General features: G+C 51.0%; 1 protein-coding gene across 1 annotated transcript in view; it reads left to right on the forward strand.

Annotated features, from left to right (window-relative positions):
• Positions 1–19,906, forward strand: part of NKAIN1 (sodium/potassium transporting ATPase interacting 1) — a 206,391-nt gene extending 186,485 nt beyond the window's left edge. Inside the window, exon 7 of the mRNA XM_044998176.1 lies at positions 19,027–19,906. Within this exon, the coding sequence (XP_044854111.1) occupies positions 19,027–19,036 (10 nt within the window). The 3' untranslated portion in view covers positions 19,037–19,906. The remainder of the gene's footprint in view (positions 1–19,026) is intronic.
• Positions 19,907–21,925: the final 2,019 nt, after the last annotated feature.

The raw sequence follows: 21,925 nt of genomic DNA on the forward strand, positions 1-21,925 counted from the left end.
AGATCTGCACAACTGTTTGCCCCTCCCCCCAGGTATTAATACAGACTCTGGATTAATTAATAAGTAAAAAGTGATTTTATTAAATACAAAAAGTAGGATTTTAGTGGTTCCAAGTAATAACAGACAGAACAAAGTCTAAGCCTAATACAGTCTAAGCCTAATACAGTAGGAAACTAAATGCAGGTAAATCTCACCCTCAGAGATGTTCCAATAAGTGTCTTTGACAGACTAGCCTCTTTCTAGTCTGGGCCCAATCCTTTCCCCTGGTGCAGCCCTTGTTCCAGCTCAGGTGGTAGCTCGGGGATTTCTCATGACTCCCACCCCCTTTGTTCTGTTCCACCCCCTTATGTAGCTTTGGCACAAGGCGGGAATCCTTTGTCCCTCTCTGGGTCCCCACCCCTCCTTCTAAATGGAAAAGCCCCAGGTTTAAGATGGATTCCAGTACCACGTGACATGGTCACATGTCCTGTGAGACCCCCAAGCCTTCATTCCTCCCAGCCTGACTCACAGGAAGGTTTGCAAGTAAACAGGGCCATTTACAGTCAATTATCCTAGTTGATGGAAGCCATCAAGATTCCAAACCTCCATTAATGGCCCACACTTTGCATAATTACAATAGGACCTCAGAGTTATATTTCCTATTTCTAGTTTTAGATACAAGAGTGGTGCATTTATACAAATAGGATGGCCACACTCAGTATTCACACTTATTAGCATATTTTGATAAAATCATATGGAGTGCAACGTCACACTGCCAATAATAACTCTTTGCCTTTCTTTAGCATCTTCCATCTTTGAAGCCCAAAACACTTGAGAAAGATTAATGAATTAAGTCTCACACACAAGCCCTGTGGGGTAGCTAAATATTATCACCATATTTTGGATGGGGAAACTGAGGCACACAGAGATTAAGTGACTTATCTAAGGTTATAAAACAAGTCAGAGCTGGGACTAGAAACCAGTTCTCCTGATACCTAGCCCTCTGCTTTACTAGCTAAGCTAGGCTGCCTGAGCACTGATCCTAGCTCTGGCACTGACTGGTGTGACCTCATGCATGTCATGTCACATCTCTGTCCCTCAGTTTCCTCTTTTGTCCGAAGAGGGCGGGTAGCTAATACCTTCCTCACAGCAGGGCGAGTGAGAATTCATGAATGTTTGTACATTGCTAAAGGTTAGCATTGGGCAGGACTTCATGTCCTGATGGGGTTTGAACCAGGACACCAGGGTTTAAACAGAACATCCTTGTGCTTGAGCAAAGTGCCATGGGATCTGTAGTAACCCGGACCTTGGTTGTACAGCCCATCCAGCGCAGACGCCCAGAGCCCTCTCCCATGACTGGGGATGGGGGTCCCTGCGTGTTACCCTGCTCCTTGTACTAGAGAAGCAGTGGCTGTGTGTGATCCTGCTTCAGCTCTCTGCGCACTCGCTTAAATCCCTTCCTCCTTTTCTTTAAGGTTAGAGGTCGCATGAGCACCATGTCCTACCAGTTACGTGGTTGTGTGGTGTCCACCACAGCAAGGCCTACAGAAAAATGAGCTCCACACACTTGATTTCCTCACATTTCCAGCAGCCCCAGGCCGCAGGGCCCTTGGTTAATTTCAGACACATCTCCCCCTGTAAATGCAAAGCTTTGGCTCCTCAGTTCTAATCCGTCTTTTGAAGCCACAATGAAATCAACTTGCGCGTTGTTGTGAGTGGCGCTGGCCACTGCTGCTGATGCAGGAGCTGCCCAGAGTGTGGGAAAGCTGATGGGAGTGAGATGGAGGATTAGATCCGCTGCGCCGGCTGCACTGAGTCGCTTGGGGAGAGCGTCAAGCATGAGGCGTGTTCCAGTCACACTGGTGGCTTTGTGCACCAAGTCACAATGGCACGGCCTGGGGAGAGCGAACACCTGCGGGGGTTTAGGCTAAGGACTCGCTGCTCATCTGGTGGTTCCAGGATTCCTCGGCTTTTCCTGTCTCTTGAGGTCCCCATCAGTGACATAGCTGAGCACTAATGGCTTTAGCCTCCTGGTGCCCTGGGAGATAGGGAAACACAGTCCAGGTGTCCCTGAGCCTCTGACTGCCGGAAGCTGGGGCTGGATCATAATGGATCTCCCAACAATCGCTCTGTTGTTTTCATTCCCTCTGAAGCATCTGGCATTGGCCACTGCTGGAAAACAGGATGCCACTGGTCTGACCCAGAATGGCCATTCTTATGTTCTTATTGTGTCCATTGTATGGATGGAGAATGGAGGCACCGGGGGCAGGATTCATCCCTGGACTGGCATTTGTGCCTGCCCTGTTCAGGGGCGGCCGAGGGCCCTAGCCCTGGCTCTGGCAGCACTGAGGTCCCTGTAGCCCTTTGCAGGGCTGCTCCTGCTACCTCCCTCTTCCAGGCCACCTGCTCCCTGCTTCTGTTCTGCCCAAGCTCCCCCTGCACCCAGGGCTGCGGTGCTGCGGGGGCTATGTCTGAGCCAGGATGGGATCTCAGGCCTGTCCTTCAGCCCATGGCACCAGCCTCGATGCACAAAGAGGGTGAATCAGGCCTGAAGAGATTCACTGACTTGCACCCAGTCACGCAGGAACCCTGTGGCAGAGCAGGGAACTGACCCACTCCACTGGCTTACAAGACCAGCCTGCCTTTCTCGCCTGTCCAAAACTGTTGTTTATCTCAATCAGCAGTGACCGGCCCTGGTATTGACACATGCTTCATCTGCACTAATAATCGCTCAGATTTCTAGCCCCTCTCACCCAGGCGGGCTTGCTGGGGTTCTGCCTCAGCACCCCCCCAAAACAAACAAACAAACCCCAGTCTCATGAAAGGTTTTTTCAAAATGCACCTCGGACAAACACAGCCTCTTGCGATTTGCCCTGGGAGCAGATTTATTGCTCACACATTAATGGGTCCGTGTTGAACAAAACCAAAAGCTTGCAAGTAAAATGCCAGGCCGTAATAACCGAGTCCCTGGAGGGCTGGCTCACTAGGCCTGCCGCTCTGTAGTACCTGCCCTTGGAGACCGACATGCCATTACCAGCTTACTCCTTTTTTCAGAACCAGGCCCGTTTCGAGCAAACGAATGTGAGTGAGCTACAAACCCGCAGGATTGGTGCTGAGAAGCCGGGTTCGTAGCTCACTGGGAAGCTGGGACCGATGGGCGTTTAAAAACAGGCAACATTGTGAATTCATCTGTTCTGTGTCCTATGGTTTTTCTGAGTGCGGTATCTCTTCCTGAACACAACCCACTGTCGTCACCATGTAGGGCTCCCTTAAACACCAGCCAGGACTTCGTAGGGTTGGAACGGGCGGCTGGTGGGAGAGTGGCAGCCAACGCCGAACACACCCGTGCGAATTTTGGCCAGGGATTGTCAACCTCCTCCACTTCCCCGAGAACTGCCACAGAGCTCTGTAACGCAGAGCCACCCAGCACCTGTCCTGAGGTTCCTCGGGCCGATAAACACCCAGGTGTCTCGAGAATTCAGCTCCTCTCTCGACAGCGAGGCTGAATTGGCCTTGGTGGGAGCTCACCCTGTGATTCTAGGGGAGCAGGTAGCCTACACCCAGGCTTAGGCCCGTGACTCACCCCCTGTTGATGCTTCTGACATCTGGCAAGTTGCTTTTTCAAACTAAGTATTTTTTATTAGTTTCATAACTTGGGGGCAGACCGTGCACGCACCCGGTCAGAACAGATGCAGCTTTGCCACAAGCCCTGTATTAATAACTAATTATTGTAGGGCTGCGGGATTTGACAGCTGGACATACCTCATCTGGAACAAGCGTCCCTCCCAGCCCCCCGCTGCGTCTCTGCCTGCCTGCTGACTCGCTGCGTTATACCTCACTTCAGTCCAATGCCAGAGAGCCAGTGGAGTCCTGGTGCCATTGTCTGATTCTTTCTACAGTGCTCAGGACCCAGTTTCTAAACACGGCTGCCTGGCCTGCCCCTGGAAGCACAAAGCCCCAGACGTGTGTGCGAATGCCTGTGAGAGCACACGTGTGTGAGGGCTGAAGTGTCCCTAGTGTTTTAGCACAGACCGGACTGGGCGTTAGTGATTCTAAAGAGGATTGTTTCTTGAGGCTGCTGTGGTTCTCTCTGGCTCCCAGCCTTTGCTGCCACGTGTCTCCCCTGGCCTGGACTCCGCACTCGTGGACGGGATGGCTGAGTGCACTACGGAGGCAGTCGATGTGTATGGAATTTAAACACCCACCGTTGCAAAGGAGCCTGTGTCCACACGACAAACCACAGCGCTGCAACTACGTCGCTGCCTTGTAGATGCGTAGCACAGCGACGAAAGGTGGGTTTCCATCGCTGCAGTAAACCCACCCCCTCCAGAAGGCAAACAGAAGAATTCCTCCCTCGACCTTGCGGCATCTCTAGTGGGGGTTAGGTCGACCTACCTACGTCACACGGGGCGGGACATTTGTCACAGCCCTGAGCGATGTACCTAGGCCGACCTACGTTTTAGGTGGAGACCAAGCCTAGGACTCTTAAAGGGGAGCTGTGATGAGAGCTGAGGGAAACCCAGATTTGGGGGCTGACTCCCCGTTCCCTGGGCTGTCCGGCCAGCCAGCATCGGACTCAGGATCCAGTCACCTTTTCATCGTTTTTCTCCCTGCCCCTGGCTGGTTTGCTGGCACCGTCCCAGGGCCGGACGCTTGCACAGGCTGTCAAGAGACTTTGCAGTCAGGGAGGTCATGGCCCGGTGCATTCTGGGATATTGTTAGTGAATCCGGAAGGGAGAGAAGAGCAGGAGCAGGGCAGGGAGACGTTTAGACCCCCAGTTCCCAAACAGCCTCCTCTGCCGCTCCAGCCCTGGGCTCCCCCCACAGCTCTGCCAATGCACCGACCTGCAGCATCGCCCAGCTATTCCAGCCCTGGCTGGGCCTCTCTTGAGTACAGGCTACCCATCCGCATGAAGGCAGTGATTGCTTTATGGTGGTGATAACCATTGACCCGAGGCCAGACTGAGAACCCCAAACTCATTCCATTGCTGCCCTACAGCCTAAGTACAACCTACTGCCTACGAATGGCCTAAGCCCCTCAGATACGACGGCGAAGAGGGCAGTAGGAGAACCTGAATAGACTAGACACACGTGCCCCGTCACTGGGACGCTCGCCTGTCCCAGTTAGACACGTTGTCTTTTTAAAGCCATCACAGCCTGGCCTGGGCAGAATCCCAGAGCAGCCAGGACATACCGTGACATTCATCCAGGTGCATCATCAAACCACCGCCTGAGCATGCCCCGGCCATGGTCTGGGACTGGCTGGCCGGCAAGGGTCTGTGCTGCGGCGCAGCTGGGCCTCACATGTCCACAGCCACCTCGTGCTCTGATCACCCAGAACATTAATTTCCTGAGACATAATTACTCCTTGTATTATTTACAGCAAGGCATGTCGAACTTCCATCATCCCGACAGCAATGTTGGTTCGAGCTCATTTCATCCAGATAGACCTGCTCTGGCTGGTCGGGCTGCGAGATGTTTCTTGCCATCTCTCCCGGGAAAGCCCCCCCCGGGGAGCCACTCACCCACCACTGCAGCCTGGGGGAGCCCAGCCAGACACGACCCCCGTTAGCACTGAGGATGGTGTGGGGAGAAGCTCCTTGAGAAGCACACACAGAGCTGAATCAGACTGCCTCTGCCTCAGTTTCCCCATCTGCAAAACAGGGATAGTGATTCTGACAGCCTTTGTAAAGAGCTTTGAGCTCTCCTGGGGCAAAGCACTATAGACACACGAGGGGTTATTATTTTACAGGTGGGGAAGCGATCACAGACATGCCTGAGATCGCATATGAAGTCGGTGGCACACAGCTGGCAATAGAAACTGGTGTCCGGAGGCCGAGTCCTGTGCCTTAACCACAAGCCCATGCTTTTAAGCACCAGCTGAGCACTTCGTTAGCAAACACGATTGATCAGAGCAGCCTGCGAACAATGCCATGCCGAGAAAATCCATGGAGTTTACAAGGCGTCCACCACATGATATGAATTAGCATTAACCCATCTCCCAACTATGGCCTGAAACACTCGGTGACGCAGCGAGGGCCCTGCAGGGGCCCTTCCATCAGTTCTGATTAGAAACAAGAGCCAATTTCTGTTCTCGGCGACACCGCTGGGAAAGCAGAGCAGCTCCACTGCAAGGCACAGAGTTCCTCCGGATTTCCGCCACTGCCTCTCAGGGCAGAAGCTGGGCCAGAAACTTTACAAAATAAAAATCAACCCCAGAAGCACTGGCTGGAGTAGGTTTAACCCTTCAACGGCTGGTGTTTTCCAGACTCTGTTCCTATGTACTTCCAGCCCCAGGACCGTCACATACACCTGCCTCTACCGTCTGTGTGTGATTGTGCACTGCTGTCTCCAAAGGGCACTGTGGATCTGTGAGGCTCCTGAAATGTGCCATGTCCATCAGCGCCAAGCCATGCCCAGGAATGTAGGAAGGGCCATGCTGGATCAGACCTGCATCCCTCCCAACAGTGAGCAGCTGTGGGGTGATTTGCCCCGGGAGAGTTTCTTCCTGACCCTTAAGAGCCAGCGAATGAAGCAGGAGATCCCTCCCCAAAACCAGCTCATTCCTAACACTGGACATTTGCGTTCTGTCCAGTGTACCCCGCAATGAGCTGATATCATCGGCCACGGTCCTCCTTTACCAGGTGCCCACCCTGGGTCACAAGCCCCTGTCATCAGCTGTTCGGCTGCATGTGTGTTCCCCTTGCAGGTTGTCCCAGCTCTGCGCAGACAGCTGGCACAGCAGATCTCGAGCGAATGACCACAAGATCCGTTAAGATGCGAAGGCGCCTGGCCAGGTTTATTGTCAGCAAAGCACGGTCCTAGCTCCCCGGATCAATGTCTACAGTTCCAGTAGCACGTGGATGCCCGTGACAATGGACGCAGCTCAGTCGGTGGCGGGACTGTCCACTGTCCCCTCGTCTGGACAAAGACACTCCCTCTGAGATACATTTTTATACACCATACAAACAAGTGACGTATCACCCTTGACATATCAGAGTGCCACCTTCTGACCTATTAGGGCACCACCCATTGCCTTGTACCTGTAGGTTTGATCAAAACCTCTCTATTCATCACGCTGTCATCCTGACCTTCTCCGTAAGCTGGGTCAGCATGTTCCTGTTATCCCTGGGGAATGTGTTTATCGGGGTGTTCCGGTACCACCCTTCTGGAATGTGCTTGTGCGAGTGCTTTGTGCCTAGCGCCTCTTAGGAATATGTGTTTTTACGGTATCAGCCCTGTGCTTGCCAAATTCTATGAGCAGGGCCTGCCTCTTGCTCACAACTTAACTTTGCTTTATAGCAGCAAGGTTTTGACTCCTTTAGCTCAGGCCTCAGGCCAAGGGCTTATGTCTCAGGCTCTCTTCCCACTACAGCCCCTACAGTAGATCCTGCCCTCAGTTCCCAGGCAGGATTCCCACGGGCGTAGATGGACACTGCACTCACAGAGCTATTGCAGGCTCTGGGCCACAGCGCCACAGGCCATCCTGCGAGCTGAAGAACTATCATGACCCTTAGTTCACAGAGGGGGAAACTGAGGCAAGAGAAGGGCTGTGACTTGCCCAATGAGTCAAGGATGGAGCCAGGTCTGAAACCCAGGAGTCTTGACTCCCCATCCCCTACTGTAACCACTGAACTATGCCCCCTCCCAGGTACAGCAGCACTAGAGAGCACTGGGAACAGATCTAGAGCTGTGCATAAAATGATACATGCTGTAAATGTGCGACATACGTATACAGCCGAGAATAAACTAAAGCGCGCTGGGTCTTCTCAGTTTAGTCTGAGTGGCTCCGGATTTGCATTAACGATGTGCGGGTGGGTGGTGAGGACTGTAATGGAGAGGAAAGTTACACTATAATAAAATGGTTAGTTCCCATTTATAATCTGGTTAGCAGACAGTGCAGTGTAACCAGAATCTCCATAAATCTGAGCGCCTGGTGAGGGGAACAGTTTAATTCTGCTTTTGGTCTCTGGGAAGGGCCTTTGCTGAGACAGATTGCTCAGGGCAGAGTGCTGGAGGGTTCTTCTTTCACCGCACGCCAGCCGATGTCCTCGCCTGTCCTCGCTGCGCCCGGAGTGACAAAGCATCAAAGCAGGAGAGCAGGCGGGGGGGTGTTTCAAGTGGCACCTTCAAAGCATGAGCTCAAAGCACCGAGCTGCAGTTCTAGGAGGCAGTGATCAGCACACAAACACCTTTTGCCTCTGGGTTGGTCTCTGAACTACCACTAAGAGACATCTGGCCTGGGTGCTCTTAGCTCCTGGGCTAGTGCAGGCTTTCAGTCCTGTCCTGCCTGGGTCAATAGCAGGGACTGGACTTGTGGCCTTAGATCTAAAGGCAGAAACTCTTCTTGCTGGAGCTACAGGATAGCGCTGTTACCCGGAAGCAGCAACAGGCTCATAAACCACTTATATGGCCCAGCCATGAGAGGATCCACAAAGACCTGTACATCCCATGTGGTGGTGTGCAAGGAAATCACAGACTCACAGAAAGGGGGGGCTGGAAGGGACCTCGAGAGCTCACCTAGTCCAGCCCCCTGCGCTGAGGCAGGGCCAAGTAAACCCAGACCCTCCCTGACACGGGTTTATCCACCCTGGTCTTAAAAACCTCCCGTGATGGGGATTCCACGACCTCCCTTGGCAGCCTGTTCCCGAGCTTCCCTCTCCTTACAGCTAAACGCTTTCCCTACGACCTGACCTCAGTCTCCCTGGCTGCAGATTAAAGCCCAGTACTTCATGCGCTACCTTCAGTGGACTTGGACAATTGATCCCCGTCCTCTTTATAGCAGCCCTTAACCGATTTGAAGACTTATCAGGTTCCCCTTCAGTCTTCTTTTCTCCACACTAAACATGACCTCACAGGTCGGGTTTTCTAAATCTTTTATCCGTTTTGTTGCTCTCCTCTGGATTCTCTCCAGTTTGTCCACATCTTTCCTGATGCACATCACCCCGGCTGGCAGCTGGGGACAGGCCAGTCACAGAGGAGGCGGTGCTGCTGTCCAGAGATGCTGAGGCAGGGGGTGTGGCTTTTGCCAGGGGTAGCTGTTCTCCTGGGCCTCTGCAGCACCCCAAACCCCTGCACATCCAGTCCAATATCCCTCTTCGTGCTGTGCCGATCAGGCCAGCAGTCCAGGCTCTCTGGCATCCTACAGTCAAACCCCCTTGGCTCTGTTCCCCAGGCCCCATAAATGCACCTAGTCAGTTCTATAATGCTGCACCTGGAGGGCTGGTGGGGAATCCTTCCTGACTCCCCCAGGGGCTACGCTGATGCCCTGAAGCGTGACGTTTGAGAACCCCAAATGCTGGAGGCAGCATGTGCATTCTGGAGCAGGTGCTGTTCCTAGAGGGAATGCCGTCCCCACTCATCCACCTACGAGCCTTCGGTGAGCTTGCCGAAGGTCAGATTTCACCTCCTTGCTGGCTCGCTAAGCGCAGTGTGGAATACCCCAGACAGAGCCAGCTGTACTGGGCGAGTGGGTCGGTGCACAGCTATAGGGTCTTGCAAAACATACGCACCCTGGAGAGGGGCTGGGGGCTTGTGGCCCTGCTCTACCCTGATCACCTCGAAACCCTGCGGCAGCTGCTACAGTCTGGCTCTCTGACGTGCTTCCAACAGCACAGAGGGAAGTGCGGGGGCGGGGGCGGGGGCTGGGTTGTGAAGCACCTGTCTTTTTAATGAGAACATCTCAGCTCCCTGGGCAGATGCAACACATGAAAGTTACGAGCCTCACTTAATTCACTTTCCACCAAGCAGGTCTGGTAAATGGGGTCCCCATGGATTATTAAGGCAAAATGAATCTGGGGAGATCCTGCAGGCAAACAGAGGCTACCTTAATAGCCTGTGAAATTAAAGCTCCTTATGTAGTTACCAATTAGCCGTAATTGGATTAAAGGCAGGAGTGCGGGAGCACTTCCACATGGAGCCTTAGAGAAGTACAGAAGCTGCATTTGCCCTGTTGCCACGTCCTGTCTTTCCTTCTCCCGCTCCATCCACAGGCTGTTCCCCGTGGCGGCTCACGCCAGGGCACTGTGCTGACCTGATGGGAAATGGGCCACCGTGCCTACCGCGGGCGGCTCCCAACGAGCCCACAGGCTGCCGAGCACAATCCCTGCTCTCTGGTGGTCCTGCCCCTCCCGGGTACGCGGCAGCCGCCCCGCTGCACCTGTTCCTGAGCCCCAGCAGGCAGCGGGGTGTGAGCCAGGAGCGCAGGGTCTCCTCGGGGTGCTGCACAAGCACTCAACCTGCCTCCCCACTGGGCATTCAGACCCCGCTACACACGGGCGCACGCCAGCTCAGCTGCACCCCCACGCCAGCGGGCACAGGGCTCATGCGGGCCTGATATACACACTGAACTCATTGACACGTTCGGCCCGTAAGGATCCCCTGCTCTACGGGGGAGCGCTGTGCTAGTGGAGAGGAGGGGCTGGTGCCACTGAGCAGGGGGCGAGGTATTGCCTCCAATGCAGCGTGGTGGCCCCCGTGCTGGGCACAGGCTGGCCTGGCTGCACTCGCCTGCGCGGGGAACGCTAGCACGGAAGGCAGCACTGCAAGCCCAGCACAGAGCCTGGTACGTATTCCCCTTGCTAGCCCGAGCTGCACACCTCACTGCTCTTGGGTACGTCTACACGGCAATAAGAGGCCCACAGGACAGCTGCGGCTGGCCTGGGTCGGCTGACTGGGGCTCACGGGGTTCGGGCTGCAGGGCCGTATAACTGCAATGTGGATATTCACGCTCAGGCTGGAGCCAGGCTCTGCAGGGGGGTGGGTCTCAGAACCCAGGCGGCCTCTTGAGCCTGAGCGTTTCCACTGCAATGTTTAGCCCCACAGCTCGAGCCCTGTCAACTGACCTGGGCTCTGAGACTCGGGCCGCAGATCTTTGATTGCCTACCCAGTGTGACCCACACCAAGCCAGCTCAACTAGGCGAGGCCATGCACGGCTTTTGCTGTGCGGACATACCCTGAGACATGGACACACACTGTGACCGAGAGACAGGCTGACATACACTGAGACTCATACACACACACACACACACATACACACACACCACACAGAGACACACACACACACAGTGACACAGAGACACTACACAGAGACACACACACAGTGACAAAGATAACACACAGAGTGATTCAGATACACACATACAGATACACCACACAGTAACACAGAGATCTCTCTCACACACACACACACACACACACACACAGAGTGATTCAGATACACCCCACAAACACACACGCACACACACACATACTGTGACCGAGAGACAGGCTGACATACACTGAGACTCACACACACACACACACACACACAGAGTGACACAGATACACTACACAGAGACACACACACACAATGACACAGATACACCACACACACACAGTGACAAAGATAACACACACAGTGATTCAGATACACCCCACAAACACACACACACACATGCACGCACAGAGTGACACAGATACACCAGACAGACACACACACACTGTGACAAAGATAGCACACAGAGTGATTCAGAAACACCCCACAAACATACACACACACAGAGTGACACAGAAATGCACACACAATAACAACAGAGAGAGAGAGTGATTCAGATATACCCCACAAACACATACACACACGCACTGACGCAGATATACCACACAGAGACACACACACAGTGACAAAGATAACACACAGAGTGATTCAGATACACACACACATACAGATACACCACACAGAAACGCACACACAGTAACACATATCACACACACACACACAGTGAGTCAGATACACCCCACAGAAACACACACACACACAACCCTTTATACTGACGTTCCTGATTGGTTAGTTCACGTGTTAATATCATATGAGAACGACTGGAGGAAAGAATTCAGTGATGTGCATTTGGTGCACGTCTGTGTGTGCAGGACTGAGGGTGTGTGAGTGTGAGTCTGACGGTGTATGTGTGTCTGGTGTGTGCTCAGTGTCCTGTGTGAGGGGCATAGAGCTGATTTATATTAATGTGCATCTGGGTCTATGGGGCGGGGAGATTGTGTTTGTCTCTGTGTGTGTGATTACATGTAATGGGTGTGTTGTGTGTATTGGGTCAATGCTTGTGGGGGGAGGGTGTCTATGTGTGTGTGTGTGTTGTGTGCCAGCATGACTCCCTGTGATGTGCATCTGCATGTGTGTTGTATGTATGTAACTAAGAGGAAGTTGTACGTGTGTCCCTGGATGTCTGTGTGCGTCTGTTTCTGTGTGACTCCCTGCGATGGGCCTTTGGGTGTATTGTGGATATGTGGGGTGAGGATGCATGTGTGTCTCAGGGTGTGTGTGTGTCTTTGTCTCCATGTGTCACGTAGCAGAAGTCTTTGTCTCCAGCTCACACACACATACAGAGACACACACATCCATTGCCCTGTTGCTGCAGGCAGTATTGGGATAGCTGCTGTGATTTATGGTGGAGTTGTGCTGTAAGAAGTCACAAAACAACATTTCGTGGTCAGACCCAGAGGCACTTACAGAGCGAGAGTGAGACAGCGAGCTGACCCTTCCATCCGTTTATCAAAGTGCCTGCAGTTCCTGTTTCCAGACAGGCGAAACAGTGATAAAAAACGGAGCAAAGAAAGTTGTTCAGCAGCCAGAGCATTTTAAATAAGGTGGGGAAAAAAAAAAGACAAACCTGCCGGCTGTGGCAAGCTCCGCTTTGATGACCTTCTCTCTCCGCTAGGAAGCTGCTTCCCCATATGATTCCCCAACACTGCACGTCACCTTTCGTAGGAGAATCGTTTCTACTTAGGCCTGGTCTACGCTCCAGAGTTAGGGCGACGTACGTCGCCTTGTGTCGACCTATTCACGCACGTGCCTATGTTCAGCTTTGTCTCTGGCTGATGTAAATGCCCCATTCCAGCAGCACAGTAAAACCACCCCTGACTGGCATGGTCGACTACTGAGGTTGGCACAGTACGAGTGTAGACACTGCATGACTGTGTCGATCCTAATAGTCCTCCAGCAGCTCTCCCACAATCCTAGAATCAGAGGACTGGAAGGGACCTCGAGAGGTCATTTTGTCCAGTCCCCTGCACTCAAGGCAGGACTAAGGATTATCTTAGTCCCTGCAAAGTGACTGCTCTGGTCACAGTTTTAAACTCCTCTGCCCAGGGGTCCCAGAGACAAGAAGCCACTCCCCCCACTTAAAACACCCCATGTATTTTTGAAATGCCTTTTTCCTGATTCCCACCTTGGCACGCGCACTTAGCAGCTCTCTCTTGTTGTGTGCAACTGTCCAACCGAGCACGCCGGTTACACGGTCCAGACACACTGGAGCAGACAGGAGATGTTGGCTCTCCTGGGCCTGTGGGAAGAGGCTGAGCCGGCCCAGCTATGAACCAGCCATAGAAACATGGACTTCTATGAGCAGATTGCTCGGGGGATGCAGGCGAAGGGGTACGACAGGGACCAGCAGCAACACCGCATGAAAGCAAAGGAGCTGTGGCAGGCCTACCCCAAAGCCGAGAAGGCCGAGAATTGAGCTGATCCTTAGCCACAGACCTGGTGCTTTTACAACGAACCGCATGCCGTACTTGGCAGAGACCCCACCAGACCAGTGCAGAGGAGCCCGAGACAGAGACCCCTGCAGTGAACAGTGAGGAGCAAGGATGGGGAGATGTGGTGGGGATCTCCAGCCATGCTGCAAGCCAGGACCTGTTTGAGACTCCGCCACAGTCCAGCCAGTCTGAGCAGGCAAATGCAGCCGAGCCTGCTGAAGGGGAGGTAAGTGTGTGCATGCATTTCCCCTTGCAATCTTTAAATGTAAAGATGGCAGCCACCCGGACCAGTGTTTTACCCATATGAGAAAGGCTGGAGATACAGCAAACAGAGGGAGAGTTAGCACCTGCTTTTCATTCCCCTCTTGGGAAAGGCGGATATAGGGGGCAGGCAAAGCAGTTGGTTTATGTATGGCCCTTTTATCCTCCTAAGAGCTCTCGATGGAGCTCCCCTGGAGGCACTCTGCACTCCCCTCCCGAAGGTTGCTGGGGTGGCTGCCCTGTTTCTTCCTCTGCGGTAGGACACTTTCCTGCACCACTCTGAGACGAGTTTGGCTGGCTTCATTGCCATAAACAGGCTAGTGGCATATGGGCTCAGGCGGCTTTGGGACACCAGCAGCAGCTGTGGTCTCTGTGCCTTTGTGACCCTCAGGAGTGAGACATCAGCTAGAATCCCCACCATCTGTGGAAAACAGTGCCAGCGATCAGTGCCATTGGCCCATGCTCACACCATGAAATAGGGACTGAAATCTCATAGCTTCATGCAATAGAAAATCCTTTCCCTCTTCCCCCATCGTCCCGGGCAGGCTGTACTCACCATAGCTGGGGCTGGACTGTGGGGCTGTGCCAAGAGGCTCTGAAGCTGAAGCATCAATACGCTTTTCTTGTTCAAAGTGTTTATGGGAATAAGGGAAGGGAGTTTTGAAACTTATCTTTCCATTACCCTTGTGACTGTATATTCAGAGGTACATCTGTCGATTTTAATCAGCAGCTGCTGGTGGTGCTCACTCCGTGCCCTCAGAACGCTTGACTCTGAGAGGAGAAAGAAGAGGATTTGTGACGACATGTTCTGTGAGATCCTGCAAGCCGGTGCTACATCACACCATGAGGTTGGAGGGCCAATATGACCAGCAGCCTGGAAAAAAGCAGAAAGGACAGGAGAAAGGTCCAGGACTTCCAGCTAGAAAGGAGAAGGAGATGCACCAGGACATAATGGGTCTTCTCAGGCAGCAAACCCAAATGCTGCAGACCCTGGTTGACCTACAGATCCAAAAATCCTGGACTCCCCACCCTTTGCAGTCCTTGGAGAACTCCATGGTCACACACTGCTCCCTACACTCCCCAACGATGGCATGGTAGTGCACATCCTTACTCCTACCACTCAGTGCTGGGAGACAGCAAGGAAAACCACAGCTTCACATACAGTGACCTGCAAGAACCACAGCTGTGTAGCCACAACGGCCTACATTTGTTACTCAGACGGACATAAATGTTTACTGCCTTTCTAGTTTTAAATGTTCACCCCATTAAGCTTGTTAAAAAATTGTATAACATTGCCTCTGGGTTTTTTGTGCACATTGATTTTCCACGCTGTTTTCCCCCACTCAATAATGTTCTATTTTTGGAGAATCAAATTATCTCTATTAGTTCATAACAAATATTGCCAAATACATAGTGATTGTCAAAGCAAATGGCACTTGTAAAGCCACACCAAACACCACAGAATTCATAGCTTTGGGAAAACACCCAGTCATATTTATAAACGTACAGCAAGCCCTGCACAATTCTTAGCAGTACCCAAAGCTCCCAGAGAAACTCCAGCAGAGAATGCTCCTGTGGCTGACCATTAACGTACTGTTTCTTCACCCGGATAGCTCCACGTTGAGCTCTTCTAATGACCCTGGTGTCTGGCTGTTCAAAGTCAGAGACATTTGCTCCACCTCAACCTTGGTGGTAGTTTTTCCCCGTTTGCCTCATAGATATGATTCAGGACACAACAGGCATGGGATGTTTTTCTCATGGAGATCCAAACAAGTGAGTGAACACCGCCAGCATCCCGTCAATCTACCAAGAGCACATTCAACTGCAATTCTGCATGTGCTAGGCCAGTAGTTGAATATTCCTTTGGTGCTGCCAAGGTGGCCAGTGTATGGCTCCAGAATCACGATTGGCATATCAGTATCACCAATGGTAATCTGTCGGTCGGGAAAGAATGGCCCTTCTTGCAGCTTTCTGAACAGTCTTGTCCCGAGTCACTCTATGCTCATCGGGAATTGATATCCAGGCTGCAAAGAGATGGCATTCTGGGAACCAACAGCAACAACAGCAGCAACGTCGTCCTCAGCAATATTTCTGTCAGCTGTCCTACACTGCGAGGCAGGCACAAATCACGGAGGAGGAAGCCTTCTGCACCTACTTTTAGTCAAATGCGGCTAGGCAGTCTGTTGTCATTGTCATATCTATGCCCCAGCTATTTGTGGGCAGGCGGTCTCATTTGTCCAAGCAAATCCAGCCTATATTACTGCGGATTCAGCACCTTTTGGAGTAGGTGCTGCATTTGAAATCGTCAGGCCTCAGTCCAAAATCCCTGAAGTTTCACTTGGAGGCACTCTCGGCTTTCCATCCTCCCATGCAAGGAATTCTCAAACCCTATGGTGGTGAGCATGTTTTAAAGGTATTAGCTGTCTTTTTCCACCAGCTGTATGCAGTGTTGATGTAGCGGTGTTGGTCCTGGGATATTAGAAAGACAAGGTGGGTGAAGAAATATCTTTTGTTGGACTAACTTCTGTTGGAGAGAGAGAGAAGCTTTTGAGTTTACACAGAGTGACCTGAAGAAGAGCTGGGCGTAAATTTGAAAGCTTGTCTCTCTCGCCAACAGAAGTCGGTCCAATAAAAGACAGGACCTCACTCTTTTTCCACTGATGAAAGAAACGGTCCCGTTGCGGGACCTTAACACGGTCCTGGCAGTGCTGATGGGTTCATTGTCCCAGCTGATAGCAACTTGTTCATGGGCGTGCCCCTCTCAGAAGATGGCCTTCCTTGTGGCTATAACATCCGCAGAAAGAGTTAGTGAGTTGCAGGCCTTAATGGCAGATCCTCCACACATTCAGTTCTTCAAGAACAAGGTGGTTTTAAGATCACAAAGTCATATCTTAGTTTCACAGTAATCAGGTTATTTACTTACCTCTATTTTTTTCCCAAATCACATCCAAGTGCAGAGGAGCAGCATCTACATAGCTTAGATGACAGGCAGTGCTTGGCATTTTATTTAGAAAGGACTAAGCTGTTTCATTCATCACCTCACCTTTTTACCTCCTGTGCCAGTGGTTCTCAACCAGGGGTATGTGGACCCCTGGGGGTATGCAGAGGCCTTCCAGGGGGTCCATCAACTCAGCTAGAGAGTTGCCTAGTTTTACAACAGTCTACATAAAAAGTCAGTACAAACTAAAACTTCCTTCAGACAATGGTTTATACTGCTCTATGCACGATACGCGGCGAGGTAAGTATAATATTTATATTGAAATTGATTTATTTTATAATTATCTGGTAAAAATGAGAAAGTCTGCAATTTTTCAGCAACAGTGTACTGTGACGTTTTGTGTTTTTATGTCTGATTTTGTTAGCAAGTAGCTTTTAGGAGAGATGATACTTGGGGGTAGGCCAGACAAATCAGACCACTAAAAGGGGTGCAGTCGTCTGCAAAAGTTGAGAGCCACTGTCCTACTCTGCAGATGAAGGGACAACCAGTCTCCATGCAGAGTATTTCCAGTGGGTAACTGCTGCATTCCCTCGGCTTATGAAGTAGCTCAAATGCTGCCCACCTCTGCAGTCATTGCGAGCGCTAAGGTGATATCAGCTGCATTTTTTAGCGATATCTGCAGGGCTTCTCTGAGTACTTTTGCTAGACATGATGCTGTTGACACGGCCTCGAGATCGGATGCAAACTTTGGAAGGCAGTTCTGCACTCACTCCACGGATCGACTCCGAGCCCACCCCTGCTGGAACTGCCGATGAGTCCCCCGAGTGGAACACCCGTCTGCAACCACTCGAAGGAGAAAAGGCAGTTACGGGTCTGTATCGTAATGGTGATTCTTCGAGATGTGGGTGCAGACATGTTCCCTGACCCACCTTGCGCCCCTCTGCGTCTCCAGCCGGGGATTTCGGTGTGAAGGAACTGAGGGGGGGTCAGGCAGCACCCCCCTTATGCAGCCCGGGGAGGGGAGTGAGAGCTGCCCCCTGGAGTACTGCTAGGCAAGTATCCAGCTTTGGTGCCCTGGGCATGGGGCATGGCTGCACCCACATCTCAAAGAACAGTTACAATACAACAAAGTAACCATCTTTCACCATCAGGTGGGGGAAACAGAAAGGCTCCGTTTCCTGGTTCTGAGTCAGGAGCTTTTTGGTCTTGTCTACACTGCAGAGGGTTTGGTGTCTGGCAATCCCGACAGGGGGCTGGGCTGGCAAACCCTCCCCATGGGGATGCGGCTCATACAGTCACCAGAGTGCAGTCGCCCCAGAGCTCATACCACACAAGAGAAGCTCTGCCAGCACAAGGCCGGTTGCTGGCACAACAGCCTCTGTACGGGGGGGTTTGGCGGCGTGGGCGCAGCTCTGGCCAGTGCGATTTTGTCACACTCCTCACTGACAGAGCTACGCCAGCCCAGCTGTTCAGTGTAGACAAGCAGGCCCCGATCTGCTGCGGGGAGCTGCCTCTCCCCTGCAGAGCTTTGGCTCTCGGGCTGCACTGGCTGGTTAGCAGAGGGGTCGGCTCAGCAGTGGGCAGGAAGGGAGGGAGATTGTAGCAGCCCTGGCCCCAGCAGAGGTAGCCTCCCCTGTGCTGTGATCAGGGGATGGGGAGCCCTGTGTGTCCCAGCGGCTGCAAGGATGGGCAGCATGGAGAGGCAGTGGCCAGTCACAAACTCCAGCTCTCCCCGCCTCGCCCCCGAGGAAAAGGGCTGGAAATGGATTGGGGATGAAAACTGAGAGTCTCTCTTACACTGCGAGGGCGTCAGCGCCCCGGGAACGGGGGACGCCTCGTGGTGAGACCAGTGAGCTGGGTTCAGTGACCACCTCTGTCAAGGACTCCTGTGTGACCCATCGGCCCCTGAATCTCTCCGCCTCACTTCCCCCTCTGTAGAGTGTGGATGATCCTCGTCCCTCCCGTCTGGCCTTTGCCTGCTGGGTCTGTTCAGTCCGGGAGGGTTCTGGGGTAGGGACTGTCTCTTACGCTGTGTCTATGCAGCACCCAGCACCATGGGGCCCTGACACCCGTCAGGGCCTTCATGTAGAAATAACTGGGCTGGGGCATCCCACGGCGAGTGAGGGTGAGGAGGGCAAAGCCACATGCCCCCTGAGCCCTTAAGCTGCTCTGATCAGGAACATTGTCTCCCTCGGTCTGGCAAGCACAGAGCCCACCTTGGGCCCTACGTAGATAACAGATCGCTTTGTCTCAAGCGCTAGGTGGGTCAGTGCCAATCCCAGACCCCTTCCTAACTCTGTGCCTTTGGTTTGTTCCCTTAGATCTGGGTAACTCTCTTACGCCCTGGAATCCGCCCCCTTCCTGGATCTTTGTGGGAATGCGAGGTGGCGGGATGCCCCGAACGACTGCGAACTGTCCCGAAAGCAACAACTAAACACGCTAAAGGCGAGGCCGGCACGGAGCCAACGCCCTGGGTTCATCTCGGGTTCCTTTTATTTTCCTTCTGGGCAGTTGCACGGTTTTCAGGGACTTGCTGCAACACCAGAGAAAAACACACACACACACACACACTTTTCTGCTCAGACTGAGGGACCAAAAGAGGTGCAATGGCTCCACCTGCTGCCTAATGTTCACATCTCACCAGTAGCTGTAACTCCAATGAGAGCAAGGACCACGGTGGAAAACCTGTATTTTCATGGAGGATGGGGAGAAGATTCCGTCTAAGGAACAGCTTTATTCAGCAACATCCTGACTGGACTCCTGCCGTCCATCCGTAAAGTTATGTCAGCTGTTCTGTTCTGAACCCCTGCTGCCATGGCTTGGCAATGCGGATGGTGGATTGAGTAGCTAGCAATGCATCAGGTATCTGTGTTTAAGGCAAGGTGAAACTGACCAGAGGAGGGTAGGTAGGATCTCAATTGACTATTTTCTTCTTTAATTTTATCCACATCTTTATTTGAATTAGTGTGTCCCTTTTCAGCGTAGATAAGTGCCAATCCGAAAGGACATTTCATGGGGCATGGGGGCAAAATATTCTGCACTTAATGAATTCAGCGCTGGTGGGAGGAATACATTCTGTCAGCTGGCTGGCAGTGAGAGCTGGCTGCTTCTTGCCTCTGGTAAACGGCCACAGCGCCCCACTGACCCCTGAGGCACAGCCAGAAGCTGCAGTGTTGCCAGCTCTTCCAGTTTTATCGCAAGGCTCACAACATCTGGTTAGTTTCTTAAAGCTCCAGCTTCTGGAATCAAGAGACTGCAGGAAAATCTCAGATTTCATGCCTAAAAAGGGAAGTGTCTAGCTCTGCTGATTTCAGAGAAAAGCCTGAAAACTAGGGCTGTCAAGGGATTAAAAAAATTAATCGCAATTAACTGCACAATTAATCGTGCTGTTTACAATAAGAGAATACCATTTATTTAAATATTTTGGATGTTTTCTACATTTTCAAATATATTGATTTCAGTTACAACACAGAATAGAAAGTGTACAGTGCTCACTTTGTATTTATTTTGGCTTGCTAATATTTGCACTATAAAAAACAAAAGAAATAGTATTTTTCAATTCATCTAATACAAGTACTGTAGTGCAATCTCTTTATTATGAAAGTTGAACTTACAAATGTAGAATTCTGTACAAAAAAACCCGCATTCAAAAATAAAACAATGTAAAACTTCAGAGCCTACAAGTCCACTCAGTCCTACTTCTTGTTCAGCTAATTGCTAAGACAAATAAGTTTGTTTACATTAGCAGGAGACAAGGTTGCCTGCTTCTTGTTTACAATGTCACCTGAAAGTGAGAACAGGCATTCACATGCCAAAATATTTATGTGCCAGATGCAGTAAAGATTCATATGTACCTTCATGCTTCGACCACCATTTCAGAGGACATATGTCCATGCTGATGATGGGTTCTGCTCAATAATGATCCAGAGCAGTGCGGACTGACACATGTTCATTTTCATCATCTGAGTCAGATGCCACCAGCAGAAGGTTGATTTTCTTTTTTGGTGGTTCGGGTTCTGTAGTCTCTGCATCAGAGTGTTGCTCTTTTTAGACTTCTGAAAGCATCCTCCACACCTCATCCCTCTCAGATTTTGGAAGGCACTTCAGATTTTTAAACCTTGGGTCAAGTGCTGTAGCTATCTTTAGTAATCTGACATTCGTACCTTCTTTGCGTTTTGTCAGATCTGCTGTGAAAGTGTTCTTAAAATGAACAATATGTGCTGGGTCATCATCCGACACTGCTATAACATGAAGCATATGGCAGAATGTGGATAAAACAGAGCAGGAGACATATAATTCTCCCTCTGAGGAGTTCAGTCACAAATTTTAATTAACGCATTATTTTTTAATGAGCATCATCTGCACGAAAGCATGTCCTCTGGAATGGTGGCCGAAGTATGAAGGGGCATATGAATGTTTAGCATATCTGGCATGTAAATACCTTGCAATGCCATGTAGAAAAGTGCCATGCAAATGCCTATTCTCACTGTTAGCTGACATTGTAAATAAGAAGTGGGCAGCATTATCTCCCGTAAATGTAAACAAACTTGTTTGTCTTAGTGATTGGCTGTACAAGAAGTAGGACTGAGTGGACTTGTAGGCTCTAAAGATTTACATTGTTTTGCTTTTGAGTGCAGTTATGTAACAAAAAAAAATCTACATTTGTAAGTTACACTTTCACGATAGAGATTGCATTATAGTACTGAAAAATGTTCTTTCTTTAATTTATAATTTTTACAGTGTAAATATTTGTAATAAAAAATGATAATATAAAGTGTGCACTGTACACTTTGTATTCTGTGTTGCAATTAAAATCAATATATTTGAAAAAGTAAAAAAAATCTACACATATTTAATGAATTTCAATTGGTATTGAATTGTTTAACAGTGTGATTAATTTTTTTTGAGTTAATCGCGTGAGTTAACTGCGATTAATCAACTGCCCTACTGAAAACACGAAGGGAGTTTATCCCAAAGGCTCTGAAACCAGGTGACAAAGAAACACAACCACAAGTGTATTACTGAGTATTTTTAAATCTCGTAATTTGTAAGCCAGTCTCATGATTTTGGGGGCCTGCCTGTTGCTTTGTAAATACTTGAGCTTGGTAATACTGACTCTGCTTCCTCTCCAGCAATGTAGAGCTGATTTAAATACGATAATGAATGTTATTGTATAAGTGCCTGACTCTAAAGGGACCCAGCTCAGTCTCTCCATACAAG

This window comes from Mauremys mutica, chromosome 23, assembly GCF_020497125.1.
Source record: "Mauremys mutica isolate MM-2020 ecotype Southern chromosome 23, ASM2049712v1, whole genome shotgun sequence".
NCBI lineage: Eukaryota > Metazoa > Chordata > Testudines > Geoemydidae > Mauremys > Mauremys mutica.